Source organism: Macaca mulatta, chromosome 11, assembly GCF_049350105.2.
Source record: "Macaca mulatta isolate MMU2019108-1 chromosome 11, T2T-MMU8v2.0, whole genome shotgun sequence".
NCBI classification, from domain to species: Eukaryota; Metazoa; Chordata; class Mammalia; order Primates; family Cercopithecidae; genus Macaca; species Macaca mulatta.
Genome location: NC_133416.1, coordinates 27,290,491 through 27,309,086, shown reverse-complemented (window position 1 = coordinate 27,309,086; position 18,596 = coordinate 27,290,491). Strand labels below are relative to the sequence as shown.

Here is an 18,596-nt window from a genome sequence, read left to right as displayed (position 1 = left end):
TAAACTTAAAGAAATAGAAACTATTGAAAATGAGACAAAGAAAAAATAATGGAAAATAAATACAGTATTTGCTACGGGACAACTTCAAAAGGCCTAACATATATAAAATTATAGTCTCTGAATTATTCAAGAGACAAGGGCATTCAACCTCGGAAAGCTGAAAGAAAAACTAAAAAGCAAAATAAAGACAAAAATTAAGAAAAAATAAAAATATGCCAGGTGTGGTGGCTCACACCTGTAATCCCAGCACTTTGGGAGGCCAAAGCAGGAGGATTGCTTGAGCCCCAGTTTTGGGGGAACCAGCCTCCAATATTTCAATGTAGGTTCTTTTCTATTTTCCCTAAGTGTTGGCCAGTCTGAGAAATAGAGAGAAAGAGTACAAAGAGAGAAATGTTATAGCTGAGCCTCCAGGGGTGACATCACATATGAGCAGGTTCTGTGATATCCACCTGAGCCACAAAAACAGCAAGTTTTTATTAGGGATTTTGAAAGGGGAAGTGTATACAAACAGGGAGTAGGTTACAATGATCACATGCTTCAAAGGGCCATAAATATCACAAGGCGAAGGCAAAATTAGAATTACTGATGAGGGTCTGTGTCCTGCTTTGCATGCATTGTCTTGATAAACATTTTAACAGGAAACAGGGTTCAAGAGCAGGCAACTGATCTGACTCGGATTCACCAGGCTGGAATTTCCAATCCTAGTAAGCCTGAGGGCACTGCAGAAGACCAGGGTGTATATTATCCCTTATCTCAACTGCATAAGACAGACACTCCCAGAGCAGCTGTCTATAGACCTAGCCCTGGGAATGTGTTCCTTCCTTATCAATTATTAATATTCCTTGCCAGGAAAAGAATTCAGCGCTATTTCTCCTACTTGCACATCCATCTATCAGCTTCCTGCAAGAAGAAAAATATGGCTCTATTCTGCCTGACCCTGCAGGTAATCAGATTTTATGGTTATCTTTCCTTGTTCCCTGAATATTGCTGTTATTCTATTCTTTTTCAGGGTGGGGTGCACTGATTTCATATTGTTCAAACACACATGTTTTACAAACAGTTTGTACAGTTAACACAATCATCACAGGGTCCTGAGGCAACATACATCCTTAGCTCACAAAGATGACAGGATTAAGAGATTAAAGTAAGATGGGCACAAGAAATCATAAAAGTATGAATTGTGGGAATGAATAAATGTCCGTGAAATCTTCACAATTTATGTTCTTCTACCGCAGCTTCAACCGGTCCCTCCATTTGGGGTCCTTGACTTCCCACAACACCCAAGAGTTCAAGACCATCTTGGGCCACAGAATAAGGCCCCATCTCTACAAAAAATGAAAACCATTAACCAGGTGTGGTGGCATGAACCTGTAGTCCTAGCTATTTGGGAGGTTTAGGCAGAAGGATTGCTTAAGGCCAGGAGTTCAAGGCTACAGTGAGCTATGATTGTACCACTACATAAGCCTGGGCAACATGGAAAGACCTTGACTCTATTTATAAAAAGAAAGAAAGAGAGAAAGAAATAAAAAAGAGAAAAAACTGAAAAAATGTGAAAAAATAATTGCTAAAAACTCCAAATTTGACAAAAACTGTAAACTCATAGATTGAAGAAGCTCAACAAACCCCAAGTGAAAGAAACATGAAGAAAACTATGCCAAGGCTCCTCATAAGCAAATTGATTAAAATATGTGACAAAGAGAAGATATTAAAAATGCAAGAGAAAAAAAGACATATTACATACAGAGGGATAAACATAAAAATTACAGCAGATTCTCAGTGTAAACAATGCAAGCCAGCAGACCACAGAACAATGTCTCTAAAGTATTAAAAGAAAAACAGTGCAGGCCCAGTAGCTCATGCCTATAGCACTTTGGGAGGCTGATACAGGAAGATGGCTTGAGATGGGGAGTTCAATACAAGCCTGGGCAACTTATCAAGACCTCTGTCTCTATAAACACATTAAAAAAAAAAAAAAAATTTAACTGGGCATGGTAGCATGTGTCTTGAAATCTATTTTATCTGATGTAAGTATAGCTATTCCTACTCATTTTGGGCTTCCATTTGCAGGGAATATATTTTTCCATCCATTTATTTTTAGTCTATATGTATATTTATAGGTGAAATGTGTTTCTTGTAGGCAACAGATCACTGGGTCTTGTTTTTCAATCCATTCAGCCATGGCATGTCTTTTGATTGTAGAGTTTATTTCATTTACATTCAATGTTATTTCTGATAAGTAAGGACTTACGCCTGCCATTTTGTTATTTGTTTTCTGGTTGTTTTATGGTCTTCCTTTTAGTGAATGTGATTTTCTCTGGTGGTATCTCTTAATTTCTTGCTTTTTACTTTTTATGTATTGTGAACTCAAAGTGTCTGAGACAGGCCTCAATCAATTTAGAAAGTTTATTTTGCCAAGGTTAAGGATGTGCCCTCAGGAGGCTGTGTCCTGGCAACATGTGCTCAAGGTGGTCAGGGTACAGCTCACTTTTACACATTTTAGGGAGACATGAGACATCAATAAAAATGTGCAAGATGTACATTGATTTTGTCCAGAAAGGCAGGACAACTCAAAACAGGGCAGGATGGGTGGGGGTGCAGGGAGGGGACGGTTCCAGGTAGATAAGGTGTGGTTCCAGGTAGATAAGAGACAAAAGGATGCATTCTTCTGACTCTTTGATCAGTCTTTCACTGAATATACAATTTACATGTTGGGGAACATAGAGGAATAGTCACTTATGCCTTAGTCTGGCTCAATGAATCTGCATTTGTCTCAGGTGAGCAAAGAGATGACTTTCTGTCTGGCACCTGTGAAGATAAGGTATCAATTTACATCACAAGGGTGAAATTCAACAGAATTGTTTTAGGGTAAAGATTTTGAGGCCCAGAAGGAATTTCCTTGTGAGTGAATTGTGATGGAGGTATATAGCTTTTAAAACATCTTTGTAGTTATATTATTTAGGAATAGAATGAGAGGCAGGTTTGCCTGATTTAGTTCCCAGCTTGACTTTTCCCTTTAGCTTAGTGATTTTGGGATCCCAAGATTTATTTGCCTTTCACAGTGTCTGTTATATTGTCTTTGATTTGACATTACCATAAGGCTTGCAAATGGTACTTATAACCCATTATTTTAAACTGATGACAACTTAATACTGATTGCACAAACAAGCAAAGAGAAAGCAAATAAAAGCTCTACACTTTAACTTCATTCCTCCACTTTTTAACTTTTTGTTGTTTCTGTTTATGTATTATTTTACTGTCTATGTCTTGAAAAGTTGTTGTAGTTTTTTTTTTTGAAAGGCTCATCTTTTAGTCTTTCTACTCGAGATATGAGTACTTTATACAGCACAATTAGTTTTATAATGTTCTGTTTTTCTGTGTACTTACTATTACCAGTGAGTTTTGTGCCATCAGATGATTTCTTATTGCACATTAACATCCTCTTCTTTCAGACTGAAGAACTCCCTTTAATATTTCTTATAGGACAGGTCTAACATGGATGAAATCCCTCAGCTTGTCTTTGTCTAGAGAATTCTTTATTTCTCCTTCATGTGTGTAGTATTTTTTGCTGGATATACTATTCTTGAATTGAAGTGTGTGTGTGTGTGTGTGTGTGTGTGTGTGTGTGTTTTCCACTTTAAATACATCATGCCACTCTCTACTGTCCTGTAAGGTTTTTACTGATAAATCTACTGCCGGATGTGTTGGAGCTTTATTGTATGTTACATGTTTCTTTTCTCTTGCTGCTTTTAGGATCCTTTCTTTATCCTAGACCTTTGGGAGTTTGAATGTCTTGAGGTAGTCTTATTTGGGTTAAATCTGCTTGGTGCTCTATAACCTTCTTGTACTTGAATACTAATATCTTTATCTAGTTTTGGGAATTTCTCTGTTACTATTCCTTTGAATATACTTTCTATCCCTTTCCCTTTCTCTCCGTCCTCTTTAAGGTCAATACCTCTTAGATTTGCCATTTTGAGGCTATTTTCTAGATCTTTTAGGTATGCTTCATTCTTTTTATTCTTTTTTCTTTTGTCTCCTCTAACTGTAGGTTTTCAAATAGCCTGTCTTCAATTTTTTCTTTTGCTTGATCAATTCTGCTATTAAGAGATTGTAATTCATTCTTCAGTATATCAATTGCATTTTTCAGCTCCAGAATTTCTGCTTGATTCTTAACTATTTCAGTGTCTTTGTTAAATTTATCAGATAGTATTCTGAATTCCTTCTCTGTGCTATCTTGAATTTTGTTGTTTCCTCAAAGCAGTGATTTTGAATTATCTGTCTGAAAGGTCACATATCTCTGTGTCTCCAGAGATATGTGCCTTATTTCATTCATTTGGTGTCTTCATGTTTTCCTGGATGGTCTTGATGCTTGTGGATGCTTATTGATGTGTGGGCATTCATGAAAGTTAGGTATTTATTTTATTTATCGTAGTCTTTGCAGTCTGGGCGTGTTTGTACCTGCCCTTCTTGGGAAAGCTTTCCAGGTATTCAAACAGACGTAGGTGTTATGATCTAAGTTTTTGTTTACTGCAGACTTATCTTCATTAGGGGGCACCCCAAGCCCAGTAACACTATCGCTCTTGCAGACTCAAGAGATACTACCTTGGTGGTTTTGTGTAAGATCTGCAAGAATTATCTGGATTACCAGAAGGAGCCCTTATTCTTTCCCCTTATTTTCTTTGAAACAAATAGAGTCTCTCTCTCTCTGTGCTGAGCTGCCTGGAGCTGGGGGAGAGGTGACATAAGCACCGCTGTGGCCACCACTGGGACTGTGCTGGGTCAGACCTGAAGCCAGCACAGCACTGGGTCTCACCCAAGTCCCACAGTAAGCCTGCCTGGTGACAGCCTATGTTTGTTCAAGACCCCAGGGTTCTACAATCAAGAGGTAGTGAAGCCAGCCAGGCTTGTGTCCTGTGTTATCTTGAATTTTGTTCAAGAGTGACTAGCTCTCCAGATTCCAGGCAGGACTAGAGATGCCATCTGGGAGCCAGGTCCTAGAGTTGGAAACCTAGGAATTTACCTGGTGATCTATTCTACTGTGGCTGAACTGACACCCAAACTGCAAGACAAAGACCTTCTCACTCTTTTCTCCCCTTTCTACAAACAGAGGAGTCTCTCCCCATGACCACCACCACCCCAGGCCCATGGCAAATACTGTCTGGCTACCATCGATGTTCACTCAAGGCCCAAGGGCTCTTCTGTCAGCTTTGGGTGATGTTGGCAGTTCTGATTCTGTCCCTTCAGGGAAATGAATTCCCCTCTGGCCAAGGGCAGGTCCAGAAATACTGTCTAAAAGCCAAAACCTGGAATCAGAGACCCCAAGAGTCTAGTTAGTACTCTACCCCACTGTGGCCAAGCTGGTACCTAAGGTATGAGACAAAGCTCCTTTACTCTTCCCTCTCCTTTTCTCAAACAGAAGGAGTCCCTCCCTGTAGCCACCACAGATGGGAATTTGCTGGGTCATATCTGAAGCCAACACATGTCTGAGTCCCACTCAAGGTCCATGGCAAGTATTGCCTGGGTAACACTACTGATTATTTAGGGCCCAAGAGTTCTCTCTTTGTTTTCCAAGACAGAGTCTTGCTCTGTCACCCAGGCTGGAGTGCAATGGCATGATCTCGGCTCACTGCAACCTCTACCTCCTGGGTTCAAGTGATTATCCTGCCTCGGCCTCCTGAGTAGCTGGGATTACAGGCATGTGCCACCATGCCCAGCTAATTTTTTGTATTTTTAGTAGAGATGAGGTTTCACCATGTTGGTCAGGCTGGTCTCGAACTCCTGACCTCGTGATCCACCCGCCTCGACCTTCCAAAGTGCTGGGATTACAGGAGTGAGCCACTGCACCCAGCCTGGCCCAAGGGTTCTTTAGTCAACAGGTGTTGAATTCTGCTAGGACTGGGCCCTTCCCTTTGAAGTAGTGAGTTCCTTTCTGGCCCAGAGTGTGCTTAAAATGTCATCTGGGAGCTAAAGCCTGGAATGTGGCCATCAAGACTCTGCCTATCCTATTGTAGCACCCAATCCTATTGCAGTTGAGTTGGTATCCAAGTTGCAAGACAAAGGCCTCTTTACTCTTCCCTCTCCTCTCCTCAAGCCTGAAGGAAGGAGTCTCTCCCAGAGCTGCAAGCTGTGCTGCCTGGGGTTAGGGGAGTGGTGGCACAAGCACTTGCTTGGCTGCCCTGGCTGGTTTCTCACTAAGTCACATGCTCCTTAAGTCCACTAGCTCTGAGCCCAGCACAGCACCAGGATTTGCCCAGGAATTGCAGTCCTTATGGCCTAGACTGCCTTTCACATTTATTTAGGACCCCAGAACACTTTCACCCATTGTGGTGAGGCTTGCTAGAACTCAGGTTCCAACCCCTGGGGTGGGTGAGTCATCTTTGGCTAAGGCTGATCTAAATGCTCCCTCTGTTGGTGCTGGCTGAGTTTTGCCCGGTGTTGTTTTCTGCTGACAGGGCAGCACTGAGTTCCAATGTAAAGTCCCACAATCTCTATGTTCTTCCTCCCCTAAGCATATAGATTCTCTCTCCACACCATATGGCCTCTGCCAAGGGATGAGGAAAGGGTGGTGTTGGCAATTCCAGACTGTCTTTCTTTCTTACCCTCTTCAGTGCCTCTTTCAGTGATGTGAAGTTAAAACCAAGTACTGTGATTTCTCACCTGATTTTTGGTTCTTATGAAGGTGTTTCTTTGTGTGGATAGTTGTTCAATTTGGTGTTCCAGTGGGCAGGACAATCAGTGGAGGCTTCTATTGAGCCATCTTGCTCTGCCTCTTCTTCCTGAAGGATAACATTTTAATGAAACATTTAGAGATATAGTAATTCTGGGAGATGAAAAGATCTAGTTCAGTTGTGTTAAACTTTGGTATGTACAATAATATCTCAGTGTCTCAGGTGGTTACTAAAATGCAGATGTTTGTGTTTTACCCCTATACCTCACTCCCTAGTAATTATGAACCAGTAGATCTTGGTTGGGACCTGGGGGAGAGCATCTTTAGCAGAAGTCAAGTGTATAACTATGGAAAGGAATGGTTTATATAGAGTAGAAATAAAGATCATCCAGATTCTAGGTGTTGGTCCTCACTTGAAGACCTAAGATAATGGCAAGGTTCTGGATAGAAAGGAAACTTGTGAACCAAATAAGGAAACCTTCATCTTTTTCAAACAGAAAACCTAAGTAGGTAATAAATAATAGTATGGAGAGGACATAAAAGAGAGTGACTTGAACCGAATTCAGTATGCTCTAAGCATTATCTTTAGAGCCATCAGTAAATTTGATTTGGGTAAAGGGAAGAGTATTTGGGCAATGGTGATTGAGTGAAAAGTGCTTTATTTTATAGAAAAAAAATCTCATAGAATAATTTTTTAAAATTATGATCAAAGATGATAATAATAGCTAATATTTATTGAACATTTACTATGTGCAAGGCACTATTTTGATTACTTCATGCATATTAAGTCTTAATACTCATGAAAACCATAGGGTTTATTTTCCCCATTTTACAGGTAAGAAAGATAAGGCTAAGAGAGGTTAATACGTCAAAATGTCGGAGAGGATACTAGTTAGGTAGCTAATGTCTGGGCCGGGTGCGGTGGCTCACACCTGTAATCCCAACACTTTGGGAGGTCAAGGCGGGTGTATTGCCTGAGGTCAGGAGTACAAGATCAGCCTGGCCAACATGGTGAAACCCCGTCTCTACTAAAAATACAAAAATTAGCCGGGCATGGTGGTGGGCATCTGTAATCCCAGCTACTCGGGAGGCTGAGGCAGGAGAATTGCTTGAACCCAGGAGGTGGAGGTTGCAGTGAGCCAAGATGGCACCACTGCACTCCAGCCTGGGCAACAGAACAAGACTTCGTCTAAAATAAATAAATAAATAAATAAACGAACAAATAAATAAAAAGCTAATGTCCAAAGGAGAGGTGACAGAAGTTTGAAATAAGACATTCTAATGAGTGTGAAGAGCGAAAGACAAATTTAAGAAATCATAAAGGAAAATGTTTGTAATAATAAAGGGACATCATAAATGATCAGATCGGAAGAGTTCAGGAAAGGTAGAAACTGATGCTGACTGACTGTTGTTTAGGATACTGGTGTAATAGTGTTGTTATTAAGAAAGATCGAAGGTTGGGCCTGGTGGCTCACGCCTGTAATCCCAGCACTTTGGAAGGCTGAGGCTGGCAGATCACCAGAGGTCAGGAGTTCAAGACCAGCCTGGTGAAACCTTATCTCTACAAAAAAATACAAAAACCAGCTGGGCATGGTGGCGTGTGCCTGTAATACTAGCTATTAGGGAGGCTGAGGTAGGAGAATTGCTTGAATCCAGGAGGTGGACGTTGCAGTGAGCTGAGATTGCACCACTGCACTCCAGCTTGGGCAACACAGCAAGGCTCTATCTTAAAAAAAAAAAAAAAGAAAGAAAGAAAATTCAGGAAGAGTCTACCAAGCATGCAACACATAGTAGCAAGACACACACACACACACACACATACAAACACACATGCACACACACAGAGAAGGATTTAAGAGTAAATATAAGTTAATTATATATACGATAAAAGTCTACTGAGTTACACATGGCTTTGGGTCAGACATGTGGAAACGTACATGAGTCAGAATTATGAGTAGAGCACTCTTGAAGCAGGTGACACTGGAGTATGTGTGTTATTGAAGCCAAGAAATGCTTCTGGTGATAGTAATAAAATATTCAACCAGAAGTGGCAAAGCAGTAAAGATTAATTATGTCATATAACAAAACTTTTGAAGGTAGGCAACTCCAGGTTTGGCAAGGTGGCTTAGTGATGTCCGCAACAGCCCAGTCTCCTTCTTTTTTCTTAGCCATCTCAATATTTGGTTTTTGATCTTGGGCTTGTCACTCATGGTTGCAGGATGGTTGTTGGCAGCACTCTGAAACATGTATCTATACACAACATTTAAAACAAGAAGAGAAGAGGGTGAGAAACAAAGAATAGAATTGTGATTGCCAGGGCTGGGGGAAGGGGAAAACGCTGCTAATCAATGGCAACAGGTGTAAAATTTCTATTATGCAAGATAAGTACGTTCTAGAGATCTGCTGTATATCATTGTACCTATAAATAACAATACTGAATTGTACACTTAAAAATCTGTCAAGAGAGGCCAGGCATGGTGGTTCACACCTATAATCCCAGCATTTAGTGAGCCTGAGGTGAGAGGGTCACTTGAGCCCAGGAGTTCAAGACCAGCCTGGGCAACAAAGTAAGACCCTATCTCCACAAAAAATACAAAAGATAGCTGAGTGTGCGGGTGCACGCCTTTAGTCCTAGCTACTTGGAAGGCTGGGGCTGAAGGATAACTTGATCCCAGGAGTTCAAGGCTGCAGTGAGCCATGCCACACCACTGCACTTCACCCTGGGTGACAGAGCAAGACCCTGTCTAAAAACAAAAAACAAAAAACAAAAAACCTCGGGCACGGTAGCTCACGCCTGTAATCCCAACACTTTGGGAAGCTGAGGCAGGTGGATCCCCTGAGGTCAGGAGGTCAAGACCAGCCTGGCCAACATGGAGAAACCCTGTCTCTACTAAAAAATACAAAATTAGCTGGGGCTGGTGGCACATGCCTGTAATCCCAGCTATTCGGGAGGCTGAGGCAGGAGAATCATTTGAACCCAGGAGGTGGAGGTTGCGGTGAGCTGAGATCGTGCCATTGCACTCCAGCCTGGGCAAAAAGAGCAAAACTCCGTCCCAAAAGAAAAAAGAAAAGAAAAAAATCTGTTAAGAGGATAGAGCTGTTAAGCATATTTACTATAATAAAATTAAGAAGAAGGCAGAAAGAGGAAAAAGAAGAGAAAGGGAGGAGGAGGTGGAGGTGGAGAAGAAGAGGGAGTAGGGGGAGGAAAGGAAGAAGGGAAAGAAGGAGGCATCAGTAAGCTCTCCTTGCCTGCTTTATGTTTTCCTAATCAAAAGGGAAATCCTTAAAAGCTCCTTGGGTGACTTTCCCTTAAGTCTCATTGATCCGAACTTGATTACTTGATCTTCTCTAGCTCAAGACAGTATGGGAAAGTAAATATATTGCCAAGTACAATGAGATTGTCATCACTGCCTTAGATTAAATATTCATCCCCCAGAACTAGGCATACTCTGTATCCTTACCCTAGAGAAAAGAACCAGTGCTCTATTAGAAGCAAAAAGAAAAACAATGGATTTTTGTTATTTTTATTTTTATTGTTTGAGACAGGGTCTCTCTGTGTCACCCCGGCTAGAGTGCCGTGGTACAATCACAGCTCACTCAACCTCCTAGGCTCAAGTGCTTCTCACACTTCAGCCCCCTGAATAGCTGGGACTATAGGCATGCATCACCATGCCTGGCTAATTTTGGTATTTTTTGTAGAAATGGGGTTTCACCATGTTGGCCAGGCTGGTCTCAAACTCCTGGGCTCAAGCCATCCACCTGCTCTGGAACCCCAAAGTGCTGGGATTATAGGTGTGAGCCATCACGCCTGGGAAAAATGAACTGTTGCTAGATAAGTAAGAGTATTAGCCAAGGAGTAGATGGATTTCCCTATGGAGAGCATTTTAAATGAATTAGAAAAAAAAATAGCCAGCGCGGTGGCTCACGCCTGTAATCCCAGCACTTTGGGAGGCCAAGGTGGATGGATCACCTAAGGTCAGGAGGTCGAGACGAGCATGGCCAACATGGTGAAACCCCATCTCTACTAAAAATACAAAAATTAGCTGGGCATGGTGGCAGGCACCTGTAATGCCAGCTCCTCGGGGGGTTGGGGGGAGCCGGAGGGGCGAGGCAGGAGAATCGCTTGAACCTGGGAGGCGGAGTTTGCAGTGAGCCAAGATCACGCCATCGCACTTCAGCCTGGGGGACAAGAGTGAGACTTCGTCTCAAAAAAAAGAAAAGAAAGAGAAAAATTAAGGACATGAGATGAAACCCTAAGAGAGAACACTATTTGAAGAGATGTTAAGAGGTAAAAGAGATTGTGAGGGATTGAGAAGGCAGACTCTGCGAGGTAGTCAGTAGGCTAACACCATGGTCATGACAAAGAAAATGGTTCTGTGTTTTCACAGAATGTATCCCAGAGAAGAGTAACTAAGACTTACACACCAGTAATTATAGAAACAGTACTGTATTAGTCTGTTCTCATGCTGCTAAGAAAGACATACCCAAGACTGGGTAATTTTATAAGGAAAAGAGGTTTAATGGACTCACAGTTCCACATGGCTGGGGAGGCCTCATAATAACGGCAGAAGACAAGGAGGAGCAAGTCATATCTCAACATGGATGGCAGCAGGCAGACAGTGAGAAACAAGCGCAGGGGATTTTTCCTTATCACACCATCAGATCTCATGAGACTTACTCACTACCATGAGAACAGTGTGGGGGAAACCACTCCCATGATTCAATCACCTCCCACTGGGTCCCTCCCATAACATGTGGGAATTATGGGAGCTACAACTCAAGATGAGACTTGAGTGGGGACGCAGCCAAACCATATCAAGTACAAAAGTTGGTGTGGGTCTATAAGCAGGGTTTCTCAACTTTGGCACTACTGACATTTAGGACCAGATAATTTTTTTTTTTTTTTTTGAGACGGAGTCTCTGTCATCCAGGCTGGAGTGCAATGGCATTATCTTGGCTCACTGCAACCTCCACCTCCTGGGTTCAAGCAATTCTCCTGCCTCAGCCTCCAAAGTAGCTGGGATTGCAGGTGCCTGCCACCACGCCCAGCTGATTTTTGTAGTTTTAGTAGGGACGGGGTTTCATCATGTTGGTCAGGCTGATCTCGAACTCCTGACCTCAGGTGATCCTCCCACCTCGGCTTCCCAAAATGTTGGGATTACAGGTGTGAGCCACCGTGCCTGGCCCAGATAATTCTTTATTGTGGGAGCCTGTCCTGTGCATTGTAGGATGCCTGGCAGCTTCCCTGGCCTCTACCCGTTAGGTGCCAGTAGCAAATATCCCCCCTCCCCTAGGTATTATAATAAAAATGTCTTCAGACATTGCCAAATCTCCCCAGGGGGACACAATCACTCCTGATTGGGAATAACTCGTTTATAACAAGGAGTGCTTCAGGAAAGGCTGCAAATGGGGCAAGAGTAATTAAAATGGATCTTGAAGACTGGATATCATTTAAGCAAGCAAAGTCAGAGGAAAAGAAATTCCAAGGAGCATTTGTGCAGAAGCAATGATGGAAAATTTCAGGAGTGCTTAGGCACACAACATGTACTCATGTCAGGCTCTCACCAGAGCATCTGAGTGCAAGTTGCATGATTTTGAACAGGAGAAAAAAATCTAATCAGAACGGAGGACTAGGGAGATTACTAGCCATCTGTGTGTTGGGTGGATTGGGGCAGGGAGAGATTAAAGGCAGGGATAACAGTAATCCAGGGGAAAGGTACAATGAATGACCAAACTAGGGCAGTGACAGTGGTAACTGAGGGGGATGACTGTGAGAAATTTTGTGTAGATAGAATTGGGACGGCTTAATGATTACTGGATGGGGGAGGCTCATATCTTTCTCTCTTGCTTTAAGTACTATCTATAAAGATAGGGACTATATGAAAGTTTGGAGGCTGGACAATTGGAAACACATTAATGACATCAGCAGAGAGAGGGAAGCAGGTTAAAGAGAGAAGATTATGTGCTTGGATTCAGATTAATTGGGCTTGTTAGAATAGAGATGAACGAGAGATCTAGTATAGTTTTAGAAGTTATCAGACTAGAGGTCATAGTAGAGACACTAGAGAACAGAGTATAAAGAGGAGATTCAAGATCAGATACAGGTGGATGAACACCTTGCATATATTTACAGGGCATGAGGTGATCATAAATAAGGTATAAGTACCTGCCAGAGAGGCTGGAGGAGATTCAGAATCATATCATGGAAGGGAGGAGTTTCAAGGAGAAGGAGGACAGCTTTGAGGGTCAGAGTGGGAAGTACTCTGAGAGGTTCTAGAGAACTAGCAGAAAGAAGACTTTTACAATATCCTTTCAAGATAGATAGGAATTAATTTATTTTTATTTTTATTTTTTTGAGATGGAGTCTCGCTCTGTCGCCCAGGCTGGAGTGCAGTGGCACAATCTCGGCTCACCACAAGCTTCACCTCCTGGGTTCATGCCATTCTCCTGCCTCAGCCTCCCAAGTAGCTGGGACTACAGGCACCCGCCACCACGCCAGGCTAAATTTTTTTGTATTTTTAGTAGAGACGGGGTTTCACCGTGTTCCCCAGGATGGTCTCGATCTCCTGACCTCGTGATCTGCCCGCCTCGGCCTCCCAAAGTGCTGGGATTACAGGCATAAACCACTGTGCCCAGCCCGGTGAGTCTAATTTTATGTGGGGATTAGGTACTAGAGTGTGTACAACAAGGCTAAAAATAAATCCAATGAGTCAAAATTGTCGTGGGAAATCTCCCAAAAAGTATAGTATAAATGATTATCTAGTATTGAATTTGGGGTGTGTGTGTGTGTGTGTGCCTGTGTGTGTGTGCATGTGTGTGTACACATGTATGTAATGGGCAATGAATGCAAGTATTATAGGAAATATAAAAACGATACAATTTTGAAGTCTTTTTTATGATGAGAAATAGAGAAAGAGAATGACATTGTTTACTGAGTGTGCAGAGTAGAATTTTAGAGTAGATTTTCCTCTTTAAGACAGATTATCATTGCCTTATGTAAACTCTCCTATTCAAATTCCAGGAACTGTTAATAACTCAAGGCAGAGAATATTTGTGTTTCTGCTTTCCTAGAGAAAATTTAGTAAGATACAGGGAAACATTCTGCAGGTAGTTGGCACATATTTTTCATAATGGTGGCAATAAAAGACTTTGTTAATAACAGTGAGGACAAAATGAAGCTGGGCTGTCTGGGGCCCTGAAGTCAGCCTCAAAGTTAGTGCCTATTAGAAATGTTAGAAATGCTATCTCTTCTTCAGTAAAAGACACTGCCTGCAAATAGGTATATGGTATATATCAAGTTTGGTGAATTCTATTTCCTTAAATATCTTTTACTGTGACTTGTCTGAAGTACAGTGCCACTGGCAGAGTAACAACGTTGGTTGATGATGACCCTCATCATTTGGGAAAAGCATGTGCGTTGTGTGGGAGAGAAGCTTTGGGAGTTTACAGTTGACAATGAGGGAGAACTGTGGGGCCCTTCTATCAACACTAGAGGGAAATGGGAGGAGAGACGTAGCCACATTGTTCCTATATTTTTTTTTTTTTTTTTTTTTTAGATGATGTCTTGCTCTGTTACCCAAGCTGGAATGCAGTGAAGTGTGAAGTGATCACAGCTCACTGCAGCCTGGATCTCCTGGGCTCAAGTGATCCTTCCACCTCAGCCTTGGGAGTAGCTTAGACTGCAGGCACATACCACCACAACCAGCTAATTTTTGCAATTTTTATAAAGACTGGGTTTTGCCATGTTACCCAGGCTGGTCTTGAACTCCTACTTTGACATCCCAAAGTGCTGGGATTACAGGCGTGAATGCTGGCCCTCATATTCTTCCATGGATGTTAATTCCCTAACTTTCTCACTTCCCTTCAAGTTCTTTTTCTTCTTTCTTTCTTTCCTTCCTTCCTTCCTTCCTTCCTTCCTTCCTTCCTTCCTTCCTTCCTTCCTCCCTCTCTTTCCTTCTTTCTCTCTCTCTTTCTCTCTTTCTTTTATATACTACCTTCTCCCTTCCTTTGTTGCTAACATCAAAAGAATCCTTATATAGGGGTGACAGTGACAGGGATGGAGGCAGAGGTGAAATCGTACCTTCAAGCCAAAAACAGCCTGAAGGCTGAAAGACCAGACTGCTGGTCCTGGATGAAATCCACGATGCAGAGTGAGAATTTCTGTTCCTGTTTGCCTGCCCCTCTCCTATTCTGAGCCCATAAAAAGCCCCAGGACTCAGCCTCATGGAGGGGACTTTCCTGCCTTCAGGTAGGGGGACCACCCCTGCTTCCCTCTGTGCTGAAAGCTGTTTCATCACTCAATAAAACTCCCTGCCTTGCTCACTCTTTGATTGTCAGCACATCTTCATTTTTCTTGGGCATGGGACAAGAACTCAGGAACCGATGTGCAAGGCAGACTTGACTCAGGCGGACAAATTGTGCGAGGTGCCTCCTGTGGCAGGTAGTGTGCCCCAAGTTAGGCCTCCATCATTGCCGGTCGGAGATCCTTGACTGGCAAATGGACTGAGAAAAATCCTGCGTTGGGTGGGGGTGGGGGGTTGGGGGTGAGGTCACTGGATCTAGGAGTAATTGCCAGGCTTGCTCTAGAACTTATTAATGCATTTATGTCTATGACTCCATCATTTTCTATCCCCTTATCACTCTTTCTCATAACATTTACCACATGATGCCTGTTTTTTTGTTTTGTTTTGTTTTGTTTTGGTTGTTTTTTGAGACTGAGTCTCACTCTACTGCCTAGGCTGGAGTGCAGTGGCACGATCTCAGCTCACAGCAACCTCTGCCTCCTGGGTTCAAGCGATTCTTGTGACTCAGCCTTGAGAGTAGCTGGGATTACAGGCACCCCACCACCATGCCCGGCCAATTTTTAGTAGTGATGGGGTTTCACCATGTTGGCCAGGCTGGTCTTGAACTCCCAACCTCAAGTGATCTGCCTGCCTCAGCCTTCCAAAGTGCTGGGATTAGGTGTGAGCCACCATGCCTGGCCATAAAGTAACATCTTTATTGAGATATAATTCACAAAACACACAATTCACCTATTTAAAGAGTATAATTCAGTGGTTTTTAGTGTGTTCACAGAGTTGTGTAACCATTACCACAATCTAATTCAAAAAGAAATCCGATGCCCATGAGCATTCACTCTCCATTCCACGCTGTCCCTAGATTGAAAACGACCATGTGTTTTCCATCTCTATGGATTTTCCTGTTCTGCACATTTCACATAAATGGAATCATATAATATGTAGTCATTTGTGAGAGGCTTCTTTCACTTTGCATAGTTTTCAAGTTCATCCACGTCACAACATGTAATCAGTACTTCATTTCTTTTTATTGTGGAATATAATAATATTCTGTTGTATGGATTATACCATGTTTTATTTACTCATTCCTCAGTGGATAGACATTTTGCTACCGGATTTAAAGTTTACTTTCTGTTTCTCACACTAGTATATAAGCTTCATGAGGGTAAGAACATTTTTGTTGTTTCTCACTCAGTCCCTAGCATTTTGCACATTGCCTGTCTCATGTCAGTGTCAGGTTCAAATCTATCTAGCTGTGCTTATGCTGACGGGGGCCAGGAGGGTTCACAAGGACTCAATGGCTGATTAAATGCTTACAGATTCAGAGTTCTCACGGGCAGAACTTCTGCAAGCATTTTGGCTGTGGTCAGTTACTTTCAGGTTTTCATTACTTTTCGGTTTTCACGGCCGTCTGCAAGTGCCCATAGCCATTATCTCAGCTGCCTCTCTCTACTCTCTTGCCAATGGTGCCAGGCCACAGCAGGTGTTATCTTATCACCTCAGTCCACCAGACATATGCTTATCACTTTGAGGGGTCAACAATTTCACTGGAGGCTGAATTTCCTTGTCATAAATGGCTCCATTTTGAGACATTTCAGATTACACACCACTATTATACATCAGCCTAGCATGTAGAAATCACTCAGTACATTTGTTGAACACGTAATTTCACCATTCATTCACCTGACCAACAGTCATTAAGCACTGACACATTTGTTTTCAACACTCCCTCTCTTCCAAGGCAGGCCACTCAGTATGGGAGATAAATATGACAAAGGATCTGCCCTTAAGAATCTCATAATCCACTGAAGTGACAACTGTGCAAACAAATAATTAAAGTAAAATTAAGAAGCTGGGCATAGTGGCTCACATCTGTAATCCCAGCAATTTGGGAGGCTGAGGTGAGGGGATTGCTGAGGCCAGGAGTTCAAGACCAGCTTGGCCAATTTAGTGAGACCCCGTCTCTATTAAAAAATAATAAAATAAAATAATTGATTTTGAGAAAGGATATGGACAAAGTGCAGCACATAGACGAAGGGCCCAATTCTGTTTGAGGGCATCAGAGGCAGCTTCCACAGCAAAGGCTTGGGTTGAAATTTATAAAAATAGGAGTTTGCCAGCTTGACAGAGAGGGAGCGGAGGTCAACCAGCTGCACACTTAAGGAGTCATGGAGGCTGACCTAGGAGCTGGACACGGAAAAGTAGCAATTCTAGAGCTTTGTATAGATGTGGGGAGGGAACATACAGGGGACTTTCACATTATAAAGAATTTTATATGCTCAAATTAAAGGATGAAAAATGTTCCCCCATGTACATAATAAATTGGCAAAAATGGTTATATTTGAGGGTGGACTAAGGAACTCCAGGAAAGAGGTTGGCAAACCAGGCACAGGTTCTTGACTATTGCAAAAGTACATTTAAAGTAGCCGCGGGGGATACATGTATAATTTTGGGCAGGATTGTGCCATGGTCCTATCAACATGCAGCAAAGTGACTTTGGGGACAGTAGGGAGGTGGGCAGGAGCCAGTGATGAGGGAATGGCAATCACATTTGACCTCTGATCTGTTTCTTTCCTCCTTCTCCTTGACTTCCCCATATAAATGTTACACGGGCATTCCCACACTCGGGTACGCACCTACAGAGACTGATTGGGGGTAACCGTGTCACTTGCTTGCAACGCTGGCACCTCCGCCCTGCATCCCAGGAGTGAGCAGTGAGTGAGGCTAGGGGCTGGGCCCTGGCTCCGAATCTTCGGGCTGGGAAGAGACTCCACCATCTGGGGGCGGCCTGGGGGAGTAGCCTGAGTGTCTTCCTGCTGATGCAATCTGCTAAGTCGCGAGTCTCCGCCGCGAGAGGGCGGGTCTGCAATCCCGCCCGCCACGTGTACTCGCCGCCGCCTCGGGCACTGCCCCAGGTCTTGCCGCAGCCGGAACTGCGCTCTGCAGCCGCAGACCCGGTCCACGCGGTCAGGGGCTGCGACCCTTGGGATTTGCCCTCCGCTCAGCTCCAGCTTCCCTCGTGGCCGACGGAACAATGAAGGTAACTACTTAGGATTTTGTCTGTGTTTTACAAAAATGTGTGCATGAATCGAACCGGCGATTTCTCCAAGAAACACAGTTGGTAGGGAGGGGAGGAAGGCGAGACAACCATGGCTTATACCCCCCGCAAACGTCTGCAATATCTTTTTTATCAGTCGTAGTTTGCAGGGACAGTGCATTCTGTTCAGATTTCGGTTTAACCTCCGCTCGCAGGATGTGCCTTCTCGAACTTTTTCACATTCGCTTTTGGAAACGGAGGTAAAAGGCTGCTACAGCTCCCACCCCTGCTTGTGAAGTTTGGAAAGGAAGTGGGGGCTTCTCTCAGTTTCTCCTATGCACAGGAGGTGGGGAAGTTTGGAGAGGAGGTCTGGGGATGTCCCGGGCTGTAAATGGGCTTTCCTGCAGCGTGTGTGTGATGCAGGAGGGAGCGGCTGGAAGAGTTGACCCGGGTGGAGAGGGGCGGGAAAACGGTCTTTTCGCTGTTAAAAGCAGAAGGCTTGTCTTATTTTTGTTTCTTGTGGAAATTAAAGCTTCTAGGAGTTACAAATGATAGACGCCTAAGGGCATTCATTTGTTAAACCAGTGAGCACCCTTAC

General features: G+C 43.1%; 1 protein-coding gene and 1 long non-coding RNA gene across 3 annotated transcripts in view; one reads left to right on the top strand and one right to left on the bottom strand.

Annotated features, from left to right (window-relative positions):
• Positions 1-2,183: 2,183 nt before the first annotated feature.
• LOC144332812 (uncharacterized) lies at positions 2,184-17,735 on the bottom strand. 2 transcript variants are annotated; one of them, XR_013400942.1, is made up of 3 exons: positions 17,598-17,735; positions 6,655-6,773; positions 2,184-2,805 (listed from the first exon to the last, which is right to left on the bottom strand). It is a non-coding gene; the product is annotated as an uncharacterized LOC144332812 (long non-coding RNA). The 2 variants fall into 2 exon arrangements; XR_013400941.1 differs by lacking the exon at positions 2,184-2,805 and adding an exon at positions 5,166-5,300.
• BCAT1 (branched chain amino acid transaminase 1) overlaps positions 17,482-18,596 on the top strand; it is a 136,908-nt gene continuing 135,793 nt past the window's right edge. The window contains exon 1 of the mRNA XM_015151294.3: positions 17,482-18,001. Coding sequence (XP_015006780.2) covers positions 17,996-18,001 — 6 coding nt within the window. The 5' untranslated portion in view covers positions 17,482-17,995. The remainder of the gene's footprint in view (positions 18,002-18,596) is intronic.